This window comes from Dioscorea cayenensis, chromosome 7 (assembly GCF_009730915.1).
Source record: "Dioscorea cayenensis subsp. rotundata cultivar TDr96_F1 chromosome 7, TDr96_F1_v2_PseudoChromosome.rev07_lg8_w22 25.fasta, whole genome shotgun sequence".
In the NCBI taxonomy this organism is placed as follows: domain Eukaryota; kingdom Viridiplantae; phylum Streptophyta; class Magnoliopsida; order Dioscoreales; family Dioscoreaceae; genus Dioscorea; species Dioscorea cayenensis.
The window spans coordinates 31,568,296-31,593,151 of NC_052477.1; the positions used below are offsets into that span (position 1 = coordinate 31,568,296).

General features: G+C 37.1%; 7 protein-coding genes and 1 non-coding gene across 9 annotated transcripts; 6 read left to right on the forward strand and 2 right to left on the reverse strand.

Moving 5' to 3' along the window:
- Nucleotides 1-5,666: 5,666 nt before the first annotated feature.
- LOC120264669 (pentatricopeptide repeat-containing protein At5g59600) lies at nucleotides 5,667-7,491 on the forward strand. Of its 2 annotated transcripts, XM_039272493.1 has the most exons (3): nucleotides 5,667-5,744; nucleotides 5,876-6,009; nucleotides 6,083-7,490. In XM_039272493.1, the coding sequence occupies exon 3, from the start codon at nucleotides 6,084-6,086 to the stop codon at nucleotides 7,200-7,202; it is 1,119 nt and encodes a 372-aa protein (XP_039128427.1). In that variant the 5' UTR covers nucleotides 5,667-5,744; nucleotides 5,876-6,009; nucleotide 6,083; the 3' UTR covers nucleotides 7,203-7,490. The 2 variants fall into 2 exon arrangements, with proteins under 2 accessions (XP_039128427.1, XP_039128426.1); XM_039272492.1 differs by having other exon boundaries at nucleotides 5,678-7,491.
- Nucleotides 7,492-8,310: 819 nt separating this feature from the next.
- On the reverse strand, nucleotides 8,311-10,046 carry LOC120265780 (transcription factor PCL1-like). Its single transcript, XM_039273742.1, has one exon. The coding sequence runs from the start codon at nucleotides 9,909-9,911 to the stop codon at nucleotides 8,916-8,918; it is 996 nt and encodes a 331-aa protein (XP_039129676.1). The 5' UTR covers nucleotides 9,912-10,046; the 3' UTR covers nucleotides 8,311-8,915.
- A 620-nt stretch (nucleotides 10,047-10,666) lies between these two features.
- LOC120265781 lies at nucleotides 10,667-11,484 on the forward strand. Its single transcript, XM_039273743.1, has 2 exons — nucleotides 10,667-11,017; nucleotides 11,096-11,484. The coding sequence occupies exons 1-2, from the start codon at nucleotides 10,721-10,723 to the stop codon at nucleotides 11,267-11,269; spliced, it is 471 nt and encodes a 156-aa protein (XP_039129677.1). The 5' UTR covers nucleotides 10,667-10,720; the 3' UTR covers nucleotides 11,270-11,484.
- A 1,416-nt stretch (nucleotides 11,485-12,900) lies between these two features.
- On the forward strand, nucleotides 12,901-14,564 carry LOC120265570 (E3 ubiquitin-protein ligase RDUF1-like). The gene has a single exon (XM_039273508.1). The coding sequence runs from the start codon at nucleotides 13,142-13,144 to the stop codon at nucleotides 14,258-14,260; it is 1,119 nt and encodes a 372-aa protein (XP_039129442.1). The 5' UTR covers nucleotides 12,901-13,141; the 3' UTR covers nucleotides 14,261-14,564.
- Nucleotides 14,565-17,469: 2,905 nt separating this feature from the next.
- Nucleotides 17,470-18,154, forward strand: LOC120265580. The gene is made up of 2 exons (XM_039273518.1): nucleotides 17,470-17,771; nucleotides 17,858-18,154. Exons 1-2 carry the CDS (start codon nucleotides 17,542-17,544, stop codon nucleotides 17,994-17,996), a joined length of 369 nt encoding a protein of 122 aa, XP_039129452.1. The 5' UTR covers nucleotides 17,470-17,541; the 3' UTR covers nucleotides 17,997-18,154.
- Nucleotides 18,155-18,476: 322 nt separating this feature from the next.
- Nucleotides 18,477-18,557, reverse strand: TRNAL-CAG. Its single transcript has one exon. It is a non-coding gene; the product is annotated as a tRNA-Leu (tRNA).
- An 891-nt stretch (nucleotides 18,558-19,448) lies between these two features.
- On the forward strand, nucleotides 19,449-21,703 carry LOC120264285 (aspartic proteinase PCS1). The gene is given in 3 exon segments (XM_039272083.1): nucleotides 19,449-20,599; nucleotides 20,601-21,161; nucleotides 21,294-21,703. Coding segments are annotated over 2 exon segments (1,269 nt in total). The 5' UTR covers nucleotides 19,449-19,825; the 3' UTR covers nucleotides 21,096-21,161; nucleotides 21,294-21,703.
- A 426-nt stretch (nucleotides 21,704-22,129) lies between these two features.
- LOC120264496 (E3 ubiquitin-protein ligase SDIR1-like) lies at nucleotides 22,130-24,826 on the forward strand. Its single transcript, XM_039272310.1, has 9 exons — nucleotides 22,130-22,281; nucleotides 22,356-22,475; nucleotides 22,567-22,624; nucleotides 22,713-22,765; nucleotides 22,842-23,070; nucleotides 23,159-23,294; nucleotides 23,384-23,435; nucleotides 24,172-24,297; nucleotides 24,531-24,826. Exons 2-9 carry the CDS (start codon nucleotides 22,398-22,400, stop codon nucleotides 24,654-24,656), a joined length of 858 nt encoding a protein of 285 aa, XP_039128244.1. The 5' UTR covers nucleotides 22,130-22,281; nucleotides 22,356-22,397; the 3' UTR covers nucleotides 24,657-24,826.
- The last annotated feature ends 30 nt before the right edge of the window (nucleotides 24,827-24,856 follow it).

The following is a 24,856-nucleotide window of genomic DNA, read 5'->3' on the forward strand; positions in this document are numbered from 1 at the left end:
TCAAAAAGCTCTGGGAAACCAAGGGGAAGGGATCTCTTTATCTAACACCCTAAAAGGTTGGATCCATTTAGTCAGTTATCCATTAATAAGAAAAGAAAAGTTAGTCTTTAAGATACAAGACTTTTTCAAAATGGCCATTGTTTAGGAGAAATCCATATGCATGAGGGTAGCAAGACCAACATTCCATTCTATAGTAACATTAAATTTCTCAAATTCTACCTTGACCATCATCTTATGGGAATAATTAGTTCATTTTTAAGAGAATGGGCAACCTCCTAAATAGCTATAATATTGTCCATAGTGTATCTCCTATCCAAAAAACCAATATGCTGAAGTCCTATGAACTAATGAATAATAATTTTGAGCCGATTAGATAGGATTTTGGAGTAGTCTTCTAATTAACATTCATGCATAGAGTTTTTATTTTTCAATCGCCGGCTGGCAGAATGATATGGTAACTGACTGACTATTCTTAAATTATGAAAAATAAAAACATCAATTATTTACTAAGATTCAAATATACAATCAAATCGATAAGGAGCATGTTTTGTTTATAAATATACAATCAAATATAAATATTTTATTACTTTTACATCCACAAAAAATAGTATAAAAATTAAGTCGATAAGTCAGTCTGATGACCATTACTTGCTTCAAATCTAATTTTGAGATTAACATGAACTTATCATGTGTTGTCCACTAATTTACCTTTCATAAAAGCCATTGTTCAAATTAATATTTAATTACTAATAATTTATAGATTAATTATTTGTCTTACTTGTAAATACACTTTATTTGTATAGTTGTAATTATCCAATAGATAGTTTATAATTGAATATTTCATAAATAAAACATGTGTGCTATTTCGTCAAACATGCAGCCAGCCGTGAATCACAACAATGCCCTCCTATTGCGGTGGAAAACTGATGACCTTGTTCAACTGAACTCTTGATTACATCTTGCAATAGTTTTCGCCCTATCCAATTTTAAACATTAATGAATAGAGTTTTTTTTTTTTTTCAACGGCCGACTGACAAAATGATATGGCAACTGACTGACTATTCTTAAATTATGAAAAATAAAAATATAAAAAATAAAAACATCAATAATAAACTAAGATTCAAATATACAATCAAATTGATGAGGAGCATTTTTTTTTATTATAAATATAGAATCAAATATATATATTTCAATAGTTTTACATCCTCCAAAAATAGTACAGAGATTAAGATAAATGATTAGTCAGTCTGATGGTCATTAGTTGCTTCAAATCAAAATTTAAGATTAACTCGCTGGCTTATATTTTGGATCAGAAGCTTTCGGAAAAAGCACTCAAGATCACAATCACCATATTCTTGGGCTTTTGTTTCGTGTCATCTCTTTTTATTTTACCTGATCGTGGATATACGTGTTTCATATTGCATCAAATGATGGACTTCATAGGGAACACTTATCATGATCCTGAATCAAGAAAAAATATAAAAATATAATAAGGATATTAGATAATATGGAAAGGAGTGGGGCTTATGAAGATGTACTATTGTGTATATTGACAAAGCAATCATCTGTGAAGCTGTCCTGCATAGTACTAAAAAAGAAATGGTCTGGGCTCACAGAAATTCCAGACAATAAACTTGTGTAAATTCGTCCAATGGGCAAAACATGGCCTTCTAGCGATTAGTGACACTATCTTGTTATTCCCGATGATACTCAGACAACGTTTTTGATCAGATGCTTTGGCAAGTAATTGCGTATAACTTGGAAGAAATGGCGTGCGAAGCTATGCAATTGTGTGGTTCCATCAAAGATGATAAACCAATAAATCAATGTGGTTGTACTAGATATAGACTGTTTTAGTGACTTTAACCTCTAGCCTACAGACTCTCTAGTCAATCATTCATGTAATCATTGCCATGAGGTTGATTCAGATCATATTTGGTTTGCTGAGTGGATGAAATCACAACTGTCTGCCCAGGCAGCTAACAAATTGGATATTGCTAGGTTACTATGGATACCACATAAAGAAGACTTTAGCACTAAGTAAATGAGATGGCCACTAAGTTTAGAACAAATAGGATCGGAAACGAAGTAAATAGCAATAAGTCTTCCCTTGTTGCGTTGCCATTGTCCAATTGGTCAACGTGTTATCACAGACTACAATGTTTCTGAATTGCCCACAGTGGATTTGATACTATTCTCAAACCAATTAATCTGAGTTTATTATTATTATTATTTTAAATAAAATGGATAAATCATAAATTTATTAGAATTTAAAATTTTCTCCTTTAACATTCATGAATAGAGTTTATATTTTTCAACAGTCGGGCAGACAGAATGATATGACAACTGACTGACTATTCTTAAATTATGAAAAATAAAAGTATCAATAATCAACTAAAATTCAAATATACAATCAAATCAATGAGGATCATTTTTTATTTATAAATATACAATCGAATATATATATTTTAATATTGTTACATTCTCCAAAATAGTACAAAGATTAAGCTCAACGATAAATCAGTCTAATAGCCATTAGTTGCTTCAAATCTAATTTTAAGATTAACACAAATTTATCATGTATTGTCTACTAATTTACAATTTTATAAAAGTCATTGTTCTAATTAATATTTAATTTCTAATAACTTATAAATTAATCATTTGTCTTACTTGTAAATACACTTTATTTGTATAGTTGTAATTACCGAATAGATAGTTTATAATTAAATATTTCACAAATAAAGTAAGTGTGCTCTTTGCTCAGGCGCCTCACAAACTGACAATGCTCTCCTACTGTGGTGGAACACTAATGATCTTGTTCGTCTTTACTCTTAATTACATCTTGCAATAGTCTTCACCCTATCGTATTTTCAACATTTATAAATAAAGTTTTTATTTGTTCAAAGAGACTAGAGTAGAAGTTGTTCTTGAGATTATTGTTTACTTATACCACCTTTAAAACATAAAACCAAGCCAAAAATTCAATTAAAAAAAAATTATCTATAACTTCAAAGTATAAAATAAAAGAAAAAGTGCACACGCTGACAATAAATTAAAAATGCCTAGAGAACGAGGGGATGAATGTAGAGAAATAGAAGTTCCCTTGGCACAATATTATCAGATAAGTGCCTACAAAAGCAACAAACATCCATTCATATGACTTGTGATGCAACAAGTGGTTGGCAGAATTATATGACAACTAATTGACTATTCTTAAATTATGGAATTTAAAAATATCAATAGTCAACTAAGATTCAAATATACAATCTAAATCAATGAGGAGGATTATTTTTTTTATTATTTTATTTTTTGTGAGAATGCAATTGTGCATTTGATTCACGGTGATATATTCCAATTATTTTTCTTCAAGATCTACTCTTGCTGATGGACCAAAGCTGATCTTGGTCTATTTTATAAAATTGATGTTCTCAACTTTGGTGGGCTTTTTTTTAAAAATATTGTTTTTTTTAATTAATTACTAGAATAGGCATTTTTAGAATTATTTACCAAATTAGGCATTTTTTTTTTTTTAATATTAAATTTTAAATTTTTTTAATAGCTGTGGGTTCCACTGATTTTTTAATATTAAAATTTTATTTTATTTTTTAAATCGGCAAGTCCCACTAGTTTTTTAATATTAAAATTTATATTTTTAAAACTGGGATGGGTCCTATTAGTTTTTTTTAATTAAAAACAATTTTACACTAAACCCTTATCATTTTCATAAAATTTTTTACAACTAGTGCGGTGGTATAGCTGGCAGTTACCGCATTGGTTTAAGAAAATAATGGTGTGACTGCGGTGAGTTTCAAACATTTCATTTTCCTTGTCGCCATGTTCTTGCAACGTGTGCATACATTCATCTACATTGGCAGGCATATGTAGATAATGTTTATAGGCTTGCGGCAATTTTTAATGTATATCATGAGTTTCAACCAATGTCAAACGAGAGATACTGGAAGCCCTATAATGGTTCACGTCTCTGTGCTGATCTTACAATGCGAAGACCACTTTCAGGGCGCCCAAAATCCACCAGAATTTGTAATGAGATGGACATAAGGGAGGGCGGTCAGCCAAAGCGTTGTTGTCTATGTCGTAATACAGATCATAGACGTCAAAATTGTCCGAATGTAGCTGGTCCAAGTCATGTGTCGTAATATAATTTAAATGTTGTATTTGTTGAATAATTTTATAATATATGTAATTATTTTCGTTTATTAATAATATCGAGTGAGTTTATTTTAGTGAAAGTAGAAGTGTGAATAAAACTAGTTGTAAAAAATTTTATGAAATGATAAGGGATTTAGTGTAAAATTATTTTTAATTAAAAAAAACTAGTAGGACCCATCCCAGTTTTAAAAATATAAATTTTAATATTAAAAAACTAGTGGGACGATTTAAAAAAAAAATTTAATATTAAAAAACCAGTGGAACCCACCGTTATTAAAAAAATTTAAAATTTAATATTAAAAAGATAAAAAAATGCCTAGTTTGGTAAATAATTATAAAAATGCCTATTCTAGTAATTAATTAAAAAAAAACAATATTTAAAAAAAAAAAGCCACTTTGGTGCCATTTGGTAATTAGAAAGGTTATTTGTTGGAAAACCGGTATTGTTGTGTAACACTAATGATCTTCTTCATTAGTTATAAACTCTTTATTATATCTTGCAATAGTTTTCCACCTCTCCTATTTTCAATATATATATATATATATTAAAAAGTGGATATTTTCAACATTTATGAATAGAGTTTTTATTTGGTTAAAGAGGAGAATAAATATTGTTCTTGAGTTTACCTATGCCACCTTAAAAAAATGAAACCAAGAATTCAATTAATAAGAAAATTATACACTGATAAAAAATTTAAATATATATAGATAAAGTAGATAAATTATGAATATATTAAAAATTAAAAATAACGCCTGACTAACTGCTCTTACATTATCAAAAATAAAAGTATCGATAATTGACAATGGTTCAAATATACAATCAAATCAATGTAGAATGCACATGTGATTTTGTCTTTTTTTTTTATAACAATTGACTGATGATGTGTTTTTTCTTTCCCATACTCCATTATCCAAATTTGAAGCAAGACCGGAAGAAGACTATAACTAGCATGCTGGTTCAACATGGAAGTGCCGCAATATCTTCTCTGAATAAATGCTGTAGTCCGTGGTTTTTGTGTGGTTGCAAGTTAATCACACATCTAGTCCTAAATTGGGATGGCATCTCCATAGCACGAATACTTTTTTCAAGTATTGATAGTCATGTATATATAATCTCATTATGATTAAAGATGGTCAAAGACATGCTTCTTTACATTTGCAAAGTTTCTTGTGATTAAAATAATTACCAACTCGAGAAAAGGGACGCTTGTGTGTATGTTATCATAGGTGATATAATTAATTTTTTGACATACAGACGATAAGCACCCTTTAATTAAGGGTTTGTAAATATATATATATATATATATATGTACAGAAATACACCGATTACAATGATTTATGGACCTCTCAGTACTATAACCATGAAGAGGTAAAACTACTGTTTTCCCCACAGAGAACCTATATTTAGATTCATAAATAATTTTAATAAACAGTATTTAACTCAAATATATAGTACATAAATAATATTGGGGGAGGGATTATGCAAGTTAATCCCCTTTAGCATTATTGTGCCCTATTTTGGCATATATACAATGGTTGAAAACATATGAATTTTCTCCCTCCATTTGATGCCAGTTAATGCTTCAATTCTGAACTTGTTACAGTTGATTAAGATAATCTCAGTTCAAAATATCTATTTTCTCAAATGGTTGTCACATTGCTTACAATTGGATATTTGATGTGTTGTTTGAATTATTATGGGTAGGATTGGATTCGGTTGGCTTAATTCTCTGATCGCCCACCTCTCACACCATGATCTTCTACTTGACAACCATGTTGCTGTTGTTGTTATCCCAAGGGTTCTCCGTGCTTGCGCTAAGCTCTCGGATATCCAAACTGGTAAGGCTTTGCACAACCGAATCACTCGTTCCTTTCTCGATTCGGATGCGTTCATTAACACTGCACTCATCAGCATGTATTCAAAATGTGGTCGCACTGACATTGCGCGGAGAGTGTTTGATAGAATGTCTGTGAGAGACTTGGTGGCTTGGAATTCTATGATTTCAGGCTATGCCTGCCTTGGTTTGCTAGAAAACGCCATGGACTTATTCGATTTGATGAAGTCTTCAGAAACAAAGCCGGATTTAGTGACGTGGAATGCACTTATCTCAGGGTTCTCTCAGGCGGGGGATGTTGATATGGTTCTATATATGTTTTCATTAATGCAAGTGGATGGGATCAAGCCTGATGTTTTCTCTTGGACTTCCATCATATCTGGTTTTGTTGGTAACTTTCGGTATAAGAGAGCATTGCAGGTGTTCAAACAAATGGTGGTCGCTGGAGTTCACCCGAATTCGGTGACAATCAGTAGTATTCTGCCGGCTTGTGCCATTGCTGCAGATTTGAGACATGGTAAAGAGATGCATGCTCATTCTTTGGTTATAGGAGCTGCCGATGATTTGCATGTTAACACTGCACTCATTGACATGTATGCAAAGTGTGGTCTCATATCTGATGCAGTGATGATCTTTAATAACATGAGAGAAAGGAATTCAGTCTCATGGAATTCCATGATTTTTGGATATGCAAATTATGGTTACTGTGAGGACGCAATCAAACTCTTTTACAGTATGGAAAACGAAGGCGTTAGACTAGATCATTTGACATTTACTGCAGTCTTTACTGCTTGTAGTAATGCGGGAATGGTTGAAACTGGGAAGGATTTGTTCAGCATGATGCAAACAAGGCATGGAATCAAGCCAAGGTTGGAGCACTATGCATGTATGGTGGACCTTCTTGGCAGAGCTGGGAGGCTTCTTGAGGCTCATGAATTTATCAAGAAAATGCCGGTAGAACCAGATTGTTTCGTCTGGGGAGCTTTGTTAGGGGCCAGTAGAAAACATGGGGATGTTGTGCTGGCTGAGATTGCTACGTCTCATTTGACTGAGCTGGAGCCGAAGAGTGTTGGCAGTGGTAAGTTGTTAAGCAATATACTTGCAGATGCAGGGCATTGGCGAGACGCAGCAGAGGTAAAGAAGAACATGAAAAGAAGGAAATTGAGAGGATACCTGGGTTGCAGTTGGATGCTGTAGAGTTGAATGTATGGCTGAAGATTTTCACCTGTATATAAGTGATATGCTAATCCTCACTTCAAGCGAAGATTTTCACATGTTTTCATACTTAAGTTTTCTTTTTAAAAGAAAACGAACAACATGAAAGAAGGAATGGTCCCTCAAACAAATCTTAACCGAAGAGATATCATAATGAAATTGCAGCTGAGGTGTAATAATTAAGTTGTAGTTAGCCTCATTTAAAATAACATGACATCAATCCACATATTGTAATTAAAGCATGTCAAGGATGTATCAACCTGTTGAGAGGAACCTATCCTTCAACCTGAGCAAATAGTGGGACAGAAGTACCATTAACAGCCCATTGAAAATAGCATCAGAGGAAGAAACAGACAGAAATATATAACTTAATTCCAGCACAATAAACAAGAGATGCTGTGCATTCCGCTCTTCCAAATTTACAGTTCATAATGAACATTCTATATATAATCTTATGCCAAATGAATCCAATACAGATAAAATATTATCCTACCTCATTGCTTCTCAAAACCAAAGTCTAAAGCATCTAATGAACCATTGAAGTAGAAAATAATTTATGAACAATACACAGTAAGGACAAATGCAGGTATTATTAAGGGTAATAATAATAATAATAATAAATGAAAAAAAAAAGGATAAAAGCAAGCATAAACCAATACATTCATCATTGTCAGTCAGATCAATTTTCTGCCACAGCTGGAAGCACCAGATAGAGCAATCCAATTCCATTGTAACTAAAATTTATCAAACCAGGACAACAACATAAAAGATACACCATTGGTTAAATCCAAGAGAGCCTCATTTGATAAGTGCTGTAGTAATTTTACATTAGAAAACAAAATCGAATGAAAATGCCCAAATTAAAGCAGGTATCAATGATTACCTCATAAAACATGTTTGGTGAATGAGCACTTGCCATTTTGTTCGAGGACTTGATGTCCTCGATTTTTAGGAAACAACAGTGTAATTAGATAAGCAACGTGGCTTAAAATTGAGTGACGAAAGTGAACTAACATCCAGAGAACCACAAGAAAGAAAATCCATAACAGTGAGCAAGCCTTGCCAGAGGCATGACCACAAGAGTAAATACATAAAAAAACAAAAACCAGGGCACAAGGCAATTTCATATAAAATGATGGTAAGCAGTGTAGACCATTAAAAATTTCAGGTAGGGGAGGGAGAGAGAACATTGTCACAATGGAATGACATCAGATCTGATTATCAAGCACATCATATGAACATCACTCCTACCCAAACAAACTATAGCATAAAGCATGCATCCACAAGAAACTCCTTCACAATGCATAGCAGTGGAATAAGAAGGAAGAACAGAAGTTGAGCAACAATGTAGAAATTAAGATCTTCTCTTTCATTGATAAGCGATATTTATGGATCAAATAGAAATTTAACTTCCCATGCCTAGGATGCTCCTAAATATGTTGAATATACACCATGCTATAATGGTAAAGAACATCAAGCCGGTCAAATGGATGTGAAATTCACCATTGTGATGAATGATAAATTTTGTTTAGAGAAATGAAGTGCTTTAGAGGAAAGGAAGTCAGCCTGCAGCCAATTACATTAGACTGCTATGATTGTGTATTAGCATTCCACACAAATAATACCAATGAGTGTTAGAATCACAAAGAAGAACCTCTTTGTATGAAAACAATCAGCAAAAAACTTTTAATCTTTCTATTTATCATTAGTGGTAGCATGAGGATATGAAACAATGTTGCCAAAGTTGTTACCTCCGGAGCAATCCTTGCCCCTATCCCCAAAAGCTCCATAGTGGTCGAATCCCTGGTAAGCCCCACCTCCATGGTGATTATTGACAGGCACCATGGCCACAGGGTTATGTCCCTGATGATGAGCATGCTGCATTCCATAGGGCATCGGGAACATGGTCGGTACGGCATATGGCATCGGCATGGGCACGGGAACGGGCACGGGCTGCTGCTCGCGCAAGCTCTGTGGCACGGGAGTAGATGCGAACAAATGGTCGGAGGAGGACGGACCCTCATTGGAGAGGCCCTGCATCCGCTTCAGGTAAAGCCTATACTTTTGGAGATGACTGGCAACGTTCTCCCTTGTGAGCCCCTCTACGTTCATCAGCTGCATGATCGTCTTCGGCACGGCGCTCTTGATGCCCAGATGGGCGACCACATCAACAAATCTCTTGTGGAGCTGAGGCGTCCATACGAGGCGGGGCCTCTTTAGAGTCCGAGCGGAGTGCTCGTCGATGGAGTTGTCCTGCCGGATAGCAGAGGAATCCCCATCCTCCATCACGGTGGAGTCCATCCTCCGTGCCTTTTGGGAGGGCTCTGTTTCCCCGTCCTTGGAATTCACCGGGTCGTCGCCATCGAGGACCATCTGATCATGGGCATCCGAGGAAGGGAAAGGGGCGAAGGATTTGAGAACAGAGGTAGAGGAAGATGAGGATGTGGAGTTACGCTGGAGACTAGACATGGTGCTTTGAGAGGCTCGAATGACATCGAGAATCGTCCTGCACGGCTCCGGCGTGATGCTGAAAGCCGAGGCGAGCTCCGGCGTGATCAACCCCTGAGATAGAGGCGTGAGATCATCGGCGCTCGGGAGCCCGATCTCCCATTCGAGAACTTTCCCTTCGTCCCCATCTCCGCAGCCATCCATTAACAAATCACAGTCGATATGATCAGCTTCTTCCCCCATTGATCCAGAGAAAGATCCAACCACGAATTAGGGTTTCATGAAGAGAATTAGGGTTTCGATCGGAGATGGTGGCGTGGGAGTTGGAGATATTTTTCCGGGCGTGGGATTCCGACGGTGGACTCTTGTGGATATTTGTTGGTACTTTTTAACTTTTTTTTTTTTTAATATATAGTTCACTATTTAACCGGGACATGTGCAAATAGATTCTCCGATCTCGACCGTCCAAATGTCCACGTGGATCGCAATGAATTCGCTTGCATTTTTCACTCCGAGCATAGATGGTGGGGACCACCTATTGACTGATGTGGAGGATTCTGAATGGTAGAACAAGTGTGGCGGTGTTTGGACCGGCACAGCAAAGTGTGAAGAGTGGGTTATTTATTTATTTTTCTATGGTGTTGACGGCGGCGACGTGTAAGGCGTTAGAGACGGTGCGATGGGAACTCTATATTTTTTTGTTAAGAGGCCGCGAATCTTGATGCACGGTGATCCGATTGGCAGATTAAGATTGTGATCTCCGATGAGATCGAGGGGAGCCACGTCAACCAGTCGAAGATAAGATCTTGCTCGATGATTGGCGGGTCTCTATATCAGGTCCCACTTCGGTCTCCATTAACACAAATGTGACGTGGACTTCTCTTTTCCAACAGTGTTGAACGTGGATCTATAGTGAAATCAGCTGTTAGTTTCGGGACAGGAAAATTTTCGTGCATGAGCCAATCAGTGAAGTGGATGCGCTGGAGTGGGCCCCATTCTTATCCATACGATTCTTCTCTTCCTCTCCTCCACTCATCTTCTTCTGTGAAACAATGGCAGCGCTGTTACTGCCCCAAAGCTCCACCATTCTTCCTCTAATCACTGCTCCCAAACTCTTCACTCCTACCTCTAGCTCTATTCCTTTGTTTAGAAAGAGATTTGCAAGAATTTCATGCAAAAGATCTCAACTTTGGAGAGTTTCAGCTGTAGGTGAAGAGGCTTTGTCTTCAGAACCAGTGATAGAGAATGCTCAGCAAGTAGTTCCTTCAGGCAATGATGATATAAGTTCCTCCATTGTCTCTACATTGCTCCTCATTGCTTTTGTTGGTCTTTCCATTCTCACCATTGGGGTAAATATATATATATATATATGTTTCTAATTAATGCTTTGAATGGAATGAAGGTTTGATGTTTTGGGATGTTTGCAGGTTATCTACTTGGCAGTGACTGATTTCTTGCAGAAGAGAGAAAGAGAGAAGTTTGAAAAAGAAGAGGCTGCCAAGAAGAAGAAGAAGAATGGGAAGAAGGGGAAGGTTAAGTCAAGGGCTGGTCCTAGAGGTTTTGGACAGAAGGTTGCAGAAGATGATGATGTTGATGACTGAGGATGAGATTAAGCTTTGTTCAAATTAATCTTTCATAAAAAAGTTCAGTTTTTTTATTATTGGATGATTATATATACCTTCAAATCAATGCACATCACCATTCAAAAGGAATATGTTAAATGTCAACTATATATTGTAGAATGGAGGACATTCTTATGCTTAATAAATTGCAGATTTGAATTGAGTGATGTTATTTTTATGAGACTTCTTGTCAAGTTCTTATGCCTAGTTTGAGAGCAATATATTCCATGTATAAAGTTAAGTAAGCTTTTTATATGCATAACTGTTGTATCAGTTTCTCTTTCTTTTTTATAATAATATTCATCAATTATTATGAGAAATAATTCTGAAAGCAAGGATTTATTATGCCTCCAAATCAAAAGAATAGATAGATTAAAAAGAAGGCAAGGTTCTCATGTCAATAAAAACAGTGAAACAGATACACTCAAATCTTTTTCTATTGCAGATAAAATTTGACACATTAAACATGAAAACTTTGAGAATCAACAAAGCAATAAGAGGATGACAGATTAGTTATTCCAAACATCATAATCACAAGGGTGATTCATAAATCCAATCAGTCCCACATGCTATATAATTTTCATTATATAGCACCATGAGTTCCACAAAGAAATATCCAATTTTTGTGAATTGATGCGCCCGGTGAGCTCACGTGCACTCAACCATCTTTTTGCAGATGATTTGCAGAAAAATAAGCCCCACAGCAGATATGAGCAGAGATTAAAAAGAAAAGAAGAAAAAAAAAAAGATAATTTAAAGTTTCAAAGAGTTCTCTTTAATAAAATATTAAATAAAAGTGAAGTAAGTGGAAGACAAAGTCCAGCATCTCTGTGTGTAAAAGCTACACAAAAGTCTCGTGTTTCTTACGCGAAACTGCAGCTTATTTTTTCCACAATTCCACACAGAAAAAAAAAGGGTACTTTTCCTGCATAAATAATTCTACAAGAACTTTCATAGCAACTGCAGACTTCCATAATAATTTTTTAAAACTCAAGATAATTTCAAGACAAATTATTATTGTTTTAGGACACACTATGTATTGATCTATATAATTTAAAAAATTATCAATTTATTTTATTTTTAGTTGTTAATATGCGCTGAAAGCCTGAAACAACTAGAAACACGAATACCAAGATTATAAATATATATATAAATGGATTTTAAAATGAAGTTATTGTTGATATATGTCTATTAAATAAAGCTTGATTAGATATTGAGGTTGGACTGTTTAAAACCAAAGTGGAAATGTTGTGGGACCCAACACGGCCTGGCACCGAGTCAGTGAGGAATAAATTATTACTAAAATGCCTTTTTTTTTTGTTTAATTTATTTTTCACGACTTCGCTTATAGGGTTATTTTAGTCAAATCACTAGTAGGCCGTACTTATGAGAAGACCGACCAAACCGGGTCTTCCTCCTCCTCCTCCTCTAACTCCCCCCACGCGTCTGAGAAAGCGGTCCACATCGTCTGCTATATAACGCCGTCACTTCTTTAACCAACCACGTCACGCCACGTCAATTCCTCCACTCAGACCGTTAACGGTGTTAGTTTTCAATTTTCAATAGCACACCGTTGAGACCTTTAAAACTCGCCCTTTTCTCTCTTGTTTCAATCCATAAATACCTCTTTTTCTCTTCTAACACTGATCACCATCTTCAAGAAAGGGGATTTTTTTCCCGTTTCAAATCCCTAATTTTACATTTTCAGGTTCACTTACCAAAAAAACAAAGGTATTTGTTTGATTTCCATCAAGAATTTCCAGGAAAGATCCAACCTTCCATAGTTTTCAGAGCCAAAGGTTGGGTCTTTTTTCCTATAAAGGCCTTTCTTGGGTCTTTCAAGCTTTGGTAATGGACTCTGTGACGTCTTATTGGTGCTATCGCTGCCGCCGAGTCGTCAGAGCTCCTTCTGCGGACTCCGTCTTGTGCTCCGACTGCGGTGGTGGCTTCGTTGAGGAGGTTGAGACCCCTCTATCTGCTGATGAAGCCCCTCGCCGCCGCCGTCGCCACGAGAACCTCGCCTCTGACTCTGTCTCTAACGTTGACGTGCGGCTTCGCCGCAACCGACGTGGATCCGGTGGCGACCGATCTCCGTTTAACCCTGTCATCGTCCTCCGTGGCCCCGGTGATGGTGGAGGCGACGGCGACATCTCCCCGACCAGAAGCTTTGAGCTTTATTATGATGATGGGACGGGATCTGGGCTCCGACCGATGCCGTCTGGTGTGTCCGATTTCTTGATGGGATCCGGGCTGGAGCGGTTGCTGGACCAGCTCGCGCAGTTTGGGATCAGTGGCTTTGCCTCCGGGCGTGGGTGTGAGAATCCGCCGGCGTCCAAGGCTGCGATTGAATCGATGCCCACTATTGAGATCGCCGACGGCCACGTTATTATGGAATCTCACTGCGCCGTCTGCAAGGAGGCGTTCAAGCTTGGGGATGATGCGAGGGAGATGCCCTGCAAGCACATCTACCATCAAGATTGCATCTTGCCGTGGCTTTCTCTCAGAAACTCGTGTCCTGTTTGCCGGCATGAGATGCCCACCGATGTCCGCTCAGGAGGTGGGGTGGATGTCCATGGAGATGAGGATAGTAACTCCATTGTAGGGAACGAAGAAGAGATGGTGGGACTAACAATCTGGCGGCTTCCTGGCGGGGGATTTGCCGTTGGGAGGTTCCCTGGGGGACGGCCGGCAGGGGAAAGGGAGCTTCCGGTTGTCTATACAGAGATGGATGGTGGATTCAATGCCGGAGCTGGTGCTCCGAGAAGAATCCTGTGGGCTTCTAGAGGGAACCATTCAAGAGAGCATGGTAGGATTAGTGGAGCTTTTCGCAGTTTCTTCTCATTTTTTAGACGCATGAGATCTTCATCCTCGTCTAGACCGAGGTTGGAGTCTTCTGCATCTTCGAATTGGAGCCGTAGAAGATCCTTTTTCAGTAGAAGTAGGCGAATGGAAAGCAGCCGATGGTATTAAAAGATAAAGCTCCATGCATTTACAAGGTGACAATGCATGAAGTGGTATGGAAAAAACATTACATTTTGTTGTGTAGGTTTGAAGTTTATCTATTAATTCTATAAGATGTAAGCATAAATGTTTTAAGTTCTTGTTCTTCAATTCTCCTATGTAAATAGCAAATCTTTGGGAAAAAGTTCTATTATTTTCATGATTTTGTTGATTTTGCATTTTCTTGTAACTAGGAATGTGGAGATTTAAGGTAGTGCTGCTGCATGATGAAAAACCGATGGAAAATATTCAGTTTTGTGTGTGATTTGCAGAATGATGGGATTTGGGCGATTACAAGTTTACAACTTGCAAGTATGATGTTTTTTTTATTCCCTTGTGAAGCATGATTTCCTATTTTAAATGCACTCAAAATCTTGATGCATGGGTTGATTCTGATTTGTTATGCTAAGCATTGTTTTGACTGCAATGAACTGTTGGGCTTGGAGCGGATTTTCAAATTTGTTTTGTTCTGTTTGCTCTGCATTTTCCCTCTGCAAGGAATGGTTGGCCATGCCCAGTTATAACTTGCTTTTGTCTGCTCGCTTCTTGTGTCTTATCTGCAATGCAAATGGTTTCTAAGAAATTAAGAATTTGTTAAGTTCTATGAAACCATCTTATTTCTAATGTTCTTATTATTGATTGTCTACTCATCAATCTTATTTCTGCTAATCTTGATTGAAATAAAACTATTATTGAGTTCTGATGATGCTCACATGCTTTTGTTGTATTTCATTTGTTTATTGTCCCCATTGGCCTGGTCTCATCCAACATATAATAAAGCATGTTCCTGCTTCTGGATGGTTTGGTTGGTTGGTTGGTTTCAGTTGAAATTATTGTTTCTTTCAGTCTCAATCTCAATGTAATTTCAAGACTTTGGCTCTGCTGCAATGATGTTTCTTCGAACGTTGGCCTGAAAGGCACTTTCATGGACTTGCTCTTATGTTTTTTTTTTAAATTTAGGTAATCATTATTATTGTATTTCAGTCACCTAGGTCTAGATTCATGCATGTCATTTTTGGGTTAAATTAACTAGTGGGTTGTTGGTTTTCCTAAAGAAATTGTGATGGAATCATCTCTATTTTCTAGCTTAATTGGTTGATAGATTGATTGGTATGCAATTTGACTTTTCTATTGATTTGAATGTGGTTGATTTGAATTGCTTTATATTGGAATAGATTAGAATTTAGAACTTTCAACATTTCATAAACATATGAGCGAATATATTCTTGTTTATAAAACAAAAGTTGGATGCTTATTCTGTCAGGATTTGATTATCAGCTATATCTAGAGAGACTCTGATTAAAACAACAGATTATAAACAAACACAAATGCAGAGCATCACTTAGAATTTGAAAAAGGAGGTAAGCTCAAAAGCAAGAAAGGATTGTTCTCTAACAAAAGTGGTTGTCAACTCTGAACAGAGTTCTCTTGTTGGTTCGTTTACAGGTCTTTCCCTTACTTTATTTACATATATTAAGGTTGTGTTTGGATGAAGGGATTGGGCACTATTGGCATGGGATTGATTGCTAATAGGGATATATGCCCATGTTTGGGTATTTTACTATTAGCTTAGTAATGAGTATTGTAGGTAATTCTATGGTGCATAGTAAAGGCATTTGATTACACCCAAAATTAGGGGGCATGGAGGGGAATAAACACTATTGATAGTAAAATGACATTTTTGCCCCTACTTAAAATTTAATTAAATAATAATTATTAATTTAAATAACTATTTATAATAATTAAAGTAAATAATAATTAATATAAATTGAGTCATTTAAATATTATAATAATTAAAGTGAAATGATAGTTTTGCCCCTACATAGATTTAATTAAATAAATAATTAATAAAAGTATTTAATTATGATAAGGAAAATGAAATGACATTTTTGCCCCTACTTAAGATTTAATTAAATAATAATTATTAATTTAAATAACTAATTATAATAATTAAAGTAAATAATAATTAATATAAATTGAACCATTTAAATATTATAATAATTAAAAAGTGAAATGAGCGGGTTTTGCCCCCTACAGATTTAATTAAATAAAATAATTAATAAAACTATTTAATTATGATAAGTAAAAAGTGAAAATGACATTTTTTGCCCCTACTTAAGACTTAATTAAATAACAATAATAATAAATATAAATTAAGTCATTATAATAATTAAATTAAATTATAATAAACATAAATTAAGTAATTTAAATATTATAATTAAATTAAATTGGTTAATGATAAAAAAATTAGTTATTCTAAATATTTAATTATAATAATTATAGAGACTAAATATTTATTTATATGTAATTATTTTTATATATTAGTTTATCATTACTTATATTAAGGGTATTAAAAGTAATTTACATACTGATTCTACTATGTCACTTTTTTTCCATTCGATATTTATTCACTTTTCAACCAAAACACTTTTTTCATTATCATTCACAATTCTTTTTCCCAAATTACCATTATCATTACTTTTTTCATTCCCATTACCATTACCATTCCTATTCCGTGATCCAAACGGACCCTAAGTATTCAGGTCAAGCATTGCGGATCAATATAAAAAGTTTGAAATAATAAAAATTCACTTCTAATCTGTTTTGAATTTGGATGTTGATATGACAGGTTGAAACTTGAACCAAGAGACCAGAGAGGAAGTGGTCCCAGTCTATTGACCGCTTTCATTTGAATGGATTCATTTGGCTTAGCATTTTTTATCTCTGCTGAATGAGTTTGTCAGCATCTTTCACAAGACTTTTCAGCACAGAGGAAGTTTGTTCCGGATGGTCCACAAACTTGTTTATCTCTTGTTTTACTTTTGGGAAAGAGGAGCAGGGGCGAACCCACTGAGGCCGGGGACGTGCATGGCGCTCAGTGGAGCAAGTGGGGACGGGGCTCACGCTACGCGTGAGCCACCCTGTACACAACTACTATTCACAACTCCCAAAAATGTCGCTCAGTGAGAATCGAACTCTCACGCATTCGGGTGAGGCTCTATCTAGAACTCCCGTATACTCAATAAGCCCGAAAGTCGTTGGCTTATCTCTTGATTTTACTTAGTTGTAACACTGTTAACATTGGCTTCTATATCTCAGCCTCCAAGTCAGCAAGTGGGTCCACCTTATCCACGGATAACAAAGATATCCATCCAATGAAAACTGATATCCTCTTTTATCCTCTACTTGAGGTCCCAAGTTAGCAAAGCATCTCTCTACACTGCTTTTGCATCAAAGCAAGCTTTGCTCATATGGCTGTTTCCATGACTAAGTTGTTTGCAACTTCTCCATCAATAGCTGCATTCCCTTCCCATCCACCAGCTCAAGCAAGAGCCATTGGTTCACCGTTGTTTAAAAGGGTGGTGGCCGTGTCGGCAGTGGGTGATGTCTCATCGGATAGTACAACGTATCTCATTGCCGGTGCAGCTGCAGTAGCACTAATTGGCACTGCATTTCCTATATTGTTCTCTCGCAAGGACATGTATGTATATGTTATGTTATTTCATGCTTTGCAATTTGGTTTGCAGAATTGTTGGGATATAATGAAATATGGTTTTGTGTTTGCAGTTGTCCTGAATGTGATGGTGCTGGGTTCATCAGGAAGGCAGGGGCCACTTTGAGAGCCAATGCTGCAAGGAAGGATCAATCTCAGATTGTTTGTCCCAACTGTAATGGTTTGGGAAAGCTTGGACAGATTGATAAATGAAACTGGTTTGTTATTAGAATGAGATATATCTTTGCTTTGATGATGTTATATGTTGTGTTTTAAAGACTGGTTTCATGTGTTCTAAAGCTTGCTCTGCAATATATTATTTGTACAAGTTAAGACATTGTTAAAAGAATTTGGTGTATGTTTTGTTTATAGTTTAGTCTCTCTTGCGGTTTATCTTTTGAATGCTGAAATGGTTGAGCTTGTTGGATGGAGAATGGGTTTTTATAGTGTGGAATTTATTAGAAACAGAGGATGAATTCAGACATGTAGATATGTTCATGAACAAGAGAAGGGAAAAGGAGAAGGGAAAATTTAAACATAAAGATGTTTAATGAACAAGATCATAAAATAAAAGGGAAAAAACAAATGATGTTCATGAATAAGAGATGGGGAAAAGAAAAATAACACATGATGTTGTCCATGAACAGAAGGGGCAAAAATGGTGTAAAAAAATAAAAATGTGAAAAAATAATTTGTCAAGAATGGGATTCGAACCCATGCCCTTTCGGACCAGTACCTGAAACTGGCGCTTTAGACCAACTCGGCCATCTTGACATTTTGAAAAATTTTGGAAATACAAATATATATTTATTGTATAAAAAAATACATTATTGACCTATAATATAGACCTTTAGTACACTATATAAAGTCTAGATTTGACTTACATTAACAAAACAAAATTAGTTACTAATTGGAGACAGTTGCATCCACTTACTTGAGAGCCAAATGTTGGTCCGGCCATGGACAAAGCAAGGGCCACCACCTTGTTGTGACCCTTGATTTAATGACCAAAGTGATGAGGTTTCTCTGTGGGACCCTTAACTCTAACATATGAGCCTCACAATGTACTTGTTGCTGATACCAGTGGAATCAAACTCCATGAAATAACAGCAAGAAAATATCTCCACCCTAGCTATTGAAGAGCTCTAGTGCTTAATTTTGTCCAACAAAGGCAGGACAAATTACAACTGCTTCATGTGAGCACATGATTTCATTTGTGATCATAATACAATTCAACATGGGCTACCATACCTTGCTGTTAATTCACTGTACATCAAGATTTACTAAAATGATGAGACAGAATTACATGGCTCTTGTTTCATTTTCCCTTTGAAGACAGGAAACCAACATGCAACTATTAGTGCTCTCCAGTACTCACTACTGCCAACAAATATTAAACTTTTTTCCTCACAAATCACAGCCAAGGACAGTGCTCAAGTGGGGTTACACGCACTTTAATCCACTCACCATCCCGTGCATGGAATTTTCTAAAGCTCTCTGCATCATTCCCCAAGTCTAAAGATAATTAATCCTTTTTGCTCATTCAAACAATCACCAAAGTTTGATGTGAATGGCGGCCTTTCCTCATTGTTTCATTATGTTGTTAAAGCTTAACGTTTCAAGAAATGATCACCAGCTGGTCGTTGACAAACAGTGCCAATTAAAGTATTTAAGCAAGTCTCGCAAGTTGTTAAGTTGGTATGAAGTACCCATCTATAGCAAGCCTTTTCATGCATGGCTACTACTGTATCCCATACTGTTGTTTGGAAAGACTACCAATTTGTCATGGAAACAGAGCTCCATTTTAAAAGACGGAAGCCACACGTTTTCTAAAGCAGACAGCGGTCTAGAGAAGCAAAATACACAGCCCCAACTTTCCACAAAACCATTAAACGACAATTTGCTAAGAAACACACACACACTCTCATCAGACATAGTTCAGACCAGTTCACGCCCACTCATGCAGTCATGTCTCCATCATCCATCTTCTCCTAAATCCCTCCCTCTCTCCTGTCCAACTTCCTACTCCCAAACCATACACCATGACTACCTCCACTTTCATTCCATTTCTATTCATCCTACTCTTCTCTGCAGCAAAATCTAACCCTGTTATACTCTCTCTGAGAACAAAAAAGATACCATCTTTAGCTCTCATGAAACCACCAAACAAGCTCCTTTTTCACCACAACATCAGCCTCACTGTTTCTCTATCTGTTGGCACTCCTCCCCAGAACGTCTCCATGGTCCTAGACACTGGCAGTGAACTCTCATGGCTTCTCTGCTCCAAACCCAAGTTCCATCCTTTCGCCTCCTCCTCTTATTCCCCCATCCTCTGCTCATCCCCTTCATGCCGTTCCCAAGCCCGGGATCTCCCCATCCCTCCCAACTGCAACTCCACATCCCACCTCTGCCAAGTCTCTCTCTCCTATGCCGACGCCTCCTCCTCCTCCGGCACTCTCGCCACCGACCGCTTCCGTCTCGGAAACTCCCCATCCCTTCCCACCATCTTTGGCTGCATCTCCTCATCCTACTCTTCCTCCGTCGAGGACTCCAACACCGCCGGCCTCCTCGGCATGAACCGCGGTGCTCTCTCTTTCATAACCCAAACCTCCACCCGCCGCTTCTCTTACTGCATCTCCGGCCGTGACTCCTCCGGCGTGCTCCTCCTCGGCGACCCCAGCTCCACCGTCCCCTTCTCCATCCCCTTCAACTACACCCCATTGGTGGAGATTGCGCTTCCGCTTCCCTACTTCGACCGAGTCGCTTACTCAGTTCAACTCGAAGGCATCCGAGTCGGCTCCGTGTTACTACCGATTCCCTAAATCCGTTCTCGTTCCAGACCACACTGGAGCGGGTCAAACCATGGTTGACTCGGGAACTCAGTTCAGCTTCCTCCTTGGCCCGGCTTACGATGCTTTAAGATCCGAGTTCTCTCGCCAGACACGTGGCCTCCTCAAACTCCTCAACGAACCAGATTTCGTCTTCCAGGGTGCGTTCGATCTCTGTTTCCGAATCCCGGAACGAGTTCCGATCCCGAGACAGATCCCACCAGTGGTTCTCATGTTTCGCGGTGCGGAGGTGAGCGTCACCGAAGAGAGACTGCTGTATAAAGTGGCTGGCGAGAGGCGAGGGTTAGACGCGGTCTGGTGTTTCACGTTTGGGAACTCGGATTTGGTGCCACTTGAGGCTTACGTCATCGGCCATCATCACCAGCAGAACGTTTGGGTCGAGTACGACTTGGACAAGAGTCGGGTCGGGTTCGCTCCGGTCCGGTGCGACCTGGCTAGTCAGAAACTCGGTTTTGGAAATTGAACATTGCATCGGAGTTCGTGCTCGATGATGTTTACTGGGCTGCAGTCTTTTCAGTTTGTGGACAAGGTGCAGTGATACGACATGTCAATTTTGTACAACTTTTTGCATTTTTTTTCCTTGTTAATGTGAATATATACACATCGTTGACTAAAGTGCATAATTATTAATTTTATTAATTAAAAATATTATTATGGACAGCTTCACATTAAGACCTAGGTGAGTAAGAACAAAAGCAATGTCTGGAACAATCTCAAGTCCTCGTCCTCACCAACGAATGTGGAAAATTTGACTTTGAAGATGTATACGTGGCGGCCATGGGTTGTTTGGTCAACACGGATGGCGTGAACAAAAACGCATGCATATGTATGTACGTACACACAATAAAATCCCCCACTGATCGGAGTACGCCGGTTACCCCCCGAACCGTACAAGATAGTTACCACCTATCCGGGTTCCATTCCCTTTCAGTCATTGTTAAGAAGCCAAAAGTACACATATTCAAATGCTCAACAGTGCTAAAAAAATTGAAATATTTTTTTATAAAAAAAATTGTGTAAATAATTTATCCTCGTTCAAGACAATTTTTCACTTTGATTAGTTGTTGAATTTGTAATCACTTCCCACTCAAATTTTGAGATTGAATTTGCTCACATTGTCATATTAATAAATAACAAAACATCAAATCAATACTAAAATATGTTTGTTTGTTTTTAAAATATATATGATTAATCTATTTTTTCAAAAAATTGTCAACTGAGATTGCATTAACAATTTTTCTTAAAAAAATCATACACAAAACTTTGTGTGTGTGTGTATATATATATATTTTTAATATTTTTACATCCTCTAAAAATAGTACAAAGATGAAGTTAAACGCAAAGTCAGTCTGGTGATCAAAATTCTGGGCCGGCCCATGTATATCACTATGCTTTACACGTGTCACCCCTCTCCAACACGTCATTCTTACAAGTCCCACATCACACCAAACAATCGGATATATCAAACCCCTACATTTTAGCATATATAATAATAATAATAATAATAATAATAATAATAATTTCATTTCATTTCTCCTACTTCTCGCCCATTGTTGTGATCCTTCTCCCGAGATCGAGACGCTTCCTGCAAGAAATTGGGAAATTTGTTTGCTAGACAGTCTTAGATCGCTTCGTCTTTCTCCTGCGAGGTAAATTTAGGGTTTTAATTAGCAATCTTCTGCTCAATTTGATGTATAGCTGATTATTTCTATAAATGTTGCAGATTTATAGTGATTTTTACCATTGTTCGTTGATATCTGGAATCATGAGCTTCGTTTTCCGAGGGAGTAGAGGAGACATTGAGAGCGGGCTCCGAGACTTCATCCCCGGGAGACGCGCTATTGTATGAATCAATGCGACCATTCAGTTTGTTGCTGGTTTTGTTTGTGAATTTTAGATGATTATTGCATGATCTTGTTTCTCTTTTTGTTTAGCGTTGGCATTCGGCAGCTCGACCAGTTCATTCCAACTCGATGACTTTCCTTGTTGCAGGTATTGTTAGACCAAAAAAAAGTTAGGTTTTTTATCCTAAATGAATGACCTTTTGCTGATAAAATCGTTTGCATTTCTGTGTTTTCAGTTCTGTTGCTGTTTATGATACTCAATTCGCATCAATTGTCGCCTAACTTTCTGGTATTTTCTGATTTGAATTTTTTTTATTGTCATGTTGGATTTCAAACTCAAATGTTTGTTCAAACTATGATTGAAGCTTTGGCTGGCATTGGGTGTGTTCTTGATGGCCACGAGCCTTAGAATGTATGCTACTTGCCAGCAAATGCAAGCGCAAGCGCAAGCTCATGCTGCAGCGGCTAGTGGGTTGCTTGGACATACTGAATTGCGGCTACATGTCCCTCCATCGATTGCCTTTGCCCCAAGAGGCCGATTGCAGGGGCTCAGGCTGCAGCTTGCTCTTCTTGATCGGGAATTTGATGATTTAGGTATTTGTTTCTTGGTTTGTTTAATTTGTTTACAGAGAGTGTGGTTTTGTTCTCTCTGACATCATGGATGATATTTACCTCCTTTCAGATTATGATACTTTGAGAGCACTAGACTCTGATAATAGTCCTGAAGTTCCTTCTATGAGTGAGGAAGAGATCAATGCTCTTCCTGTTCACAAATACAAAGCTCAATTGCATCAAGGCTCTTCTTCTGTACCAAAAAGGTGAGTGAGCTAGACTATCTCATATTTCATGCAGTTTCTTCTCAATATAATTTAATCTGATTGATTGCTTTTGTTTTTTTTTTTTCCAGCAATGGAACTTCTGGACAACAAGGAACATCATACTCTGTTGCCTTGACTGAGGTATTCTCTTACATACAGCCCTTCCATATTACCTTACAATAAGTGCTAATTTACATTTTTTTTTCAATGTCCAGAAATCATTAAGATTGTTATCTCTTGGGAGTGCTATTTGTTTTCCATAATTCCATGTTGTGGCTAGATTTGAGAACATCATCTTTAATATCCTGTCAAATATATAGCAATCATGTTAGAGTAGTTAAACTTGGCTTCCAATAGCTGTCCAGTTTTATCCATTTATCCACAATTATCTTATCTGTTCAAGCATTGAACTTTTTTATTTTTATGCCTTAAGATAGATTATCATGTGATGTTCACTGCATTAGCAAGTAGCAATGAGGTGCTTAAATTTATTTCTGATCCATATCAAGATGCAGTATTTGTCCTTTATCCTGCAGCGTGTTTCCTGCATCACTCCTACTTATTTCTATTCCTAAAGTGGGCACTTTCTTATTGCTATAAAATTTTGAGGTAATCATCATCTAATTGTTCAGCAAGAAATTAAAAATGTTATGCAAGTGGATACCACGTGAATCTTTCCCTTATTCTAGTGTCCACTTGTCCGTTCAAGCATTGATTCAGCAACTTAATCCACTTATTTTAGTTCTTTGTTTCCTCGATTGGTATACTGTGTGGCTTTCTGGTATCATTATGGAAAATTTGGCTTCATTAATTCTATATTGGGTACATGTCTTTTTTATGAATCTCTTGTGGTTATGTGTTTTACTTTGCCTTTCAGAAGCGACTAGATAATAACAAACCTGATGGAAATATAAAAGCACCAGAGGATGAACTAACATGCAGTGTTTGCTTGGAGCAAGTTAATGTTGGTGAACTTGTAAGAAGCTTGCCTTGTTTGCATCAGGTAAATTACTTTCTTGGCAAACATGAGTAAGAATTTGTTGTTGTGGCAACATCCCTTACCAAAACTTCTTTTTTTATTCTTTGAGATTTGAGAACCATCTTATACCAGTAAAAACTTTGCGTAATCAAACTTAATCATTTCTTAAGATGCTTCCTTGGAGATCACTCCTTGAGGTATGAATCAATTCAATGGTGCTAAGCTGTTATTGGTGATTCATTTCCTTAATTTTGCAGTTCCACTCCAACTGCATCGATCCCTGGCTGCGGCAACGAGGAACATGCCCCGTCTGTAAATATAAGGTGAGTTCTGGGTGGCAGGACAGGGAGACCGGGGAACCGGATGCTTCCTACATGGTTTAGACTTGAAAATTTAATGTCACCTTTTATGGTGCAAAACCAATACTAGACAATATATATGTTCAAGCCACCCTTCATGTGAAACAAACGTACATCAATGTAAAGTTTTAACTAACAGTGGCATATTTTGTGGTATTTCGTACAGTTATCAACTATATACTATGAATTTGTTACCTTCTTCTGTTTGTGCAGTTGTTGTATCT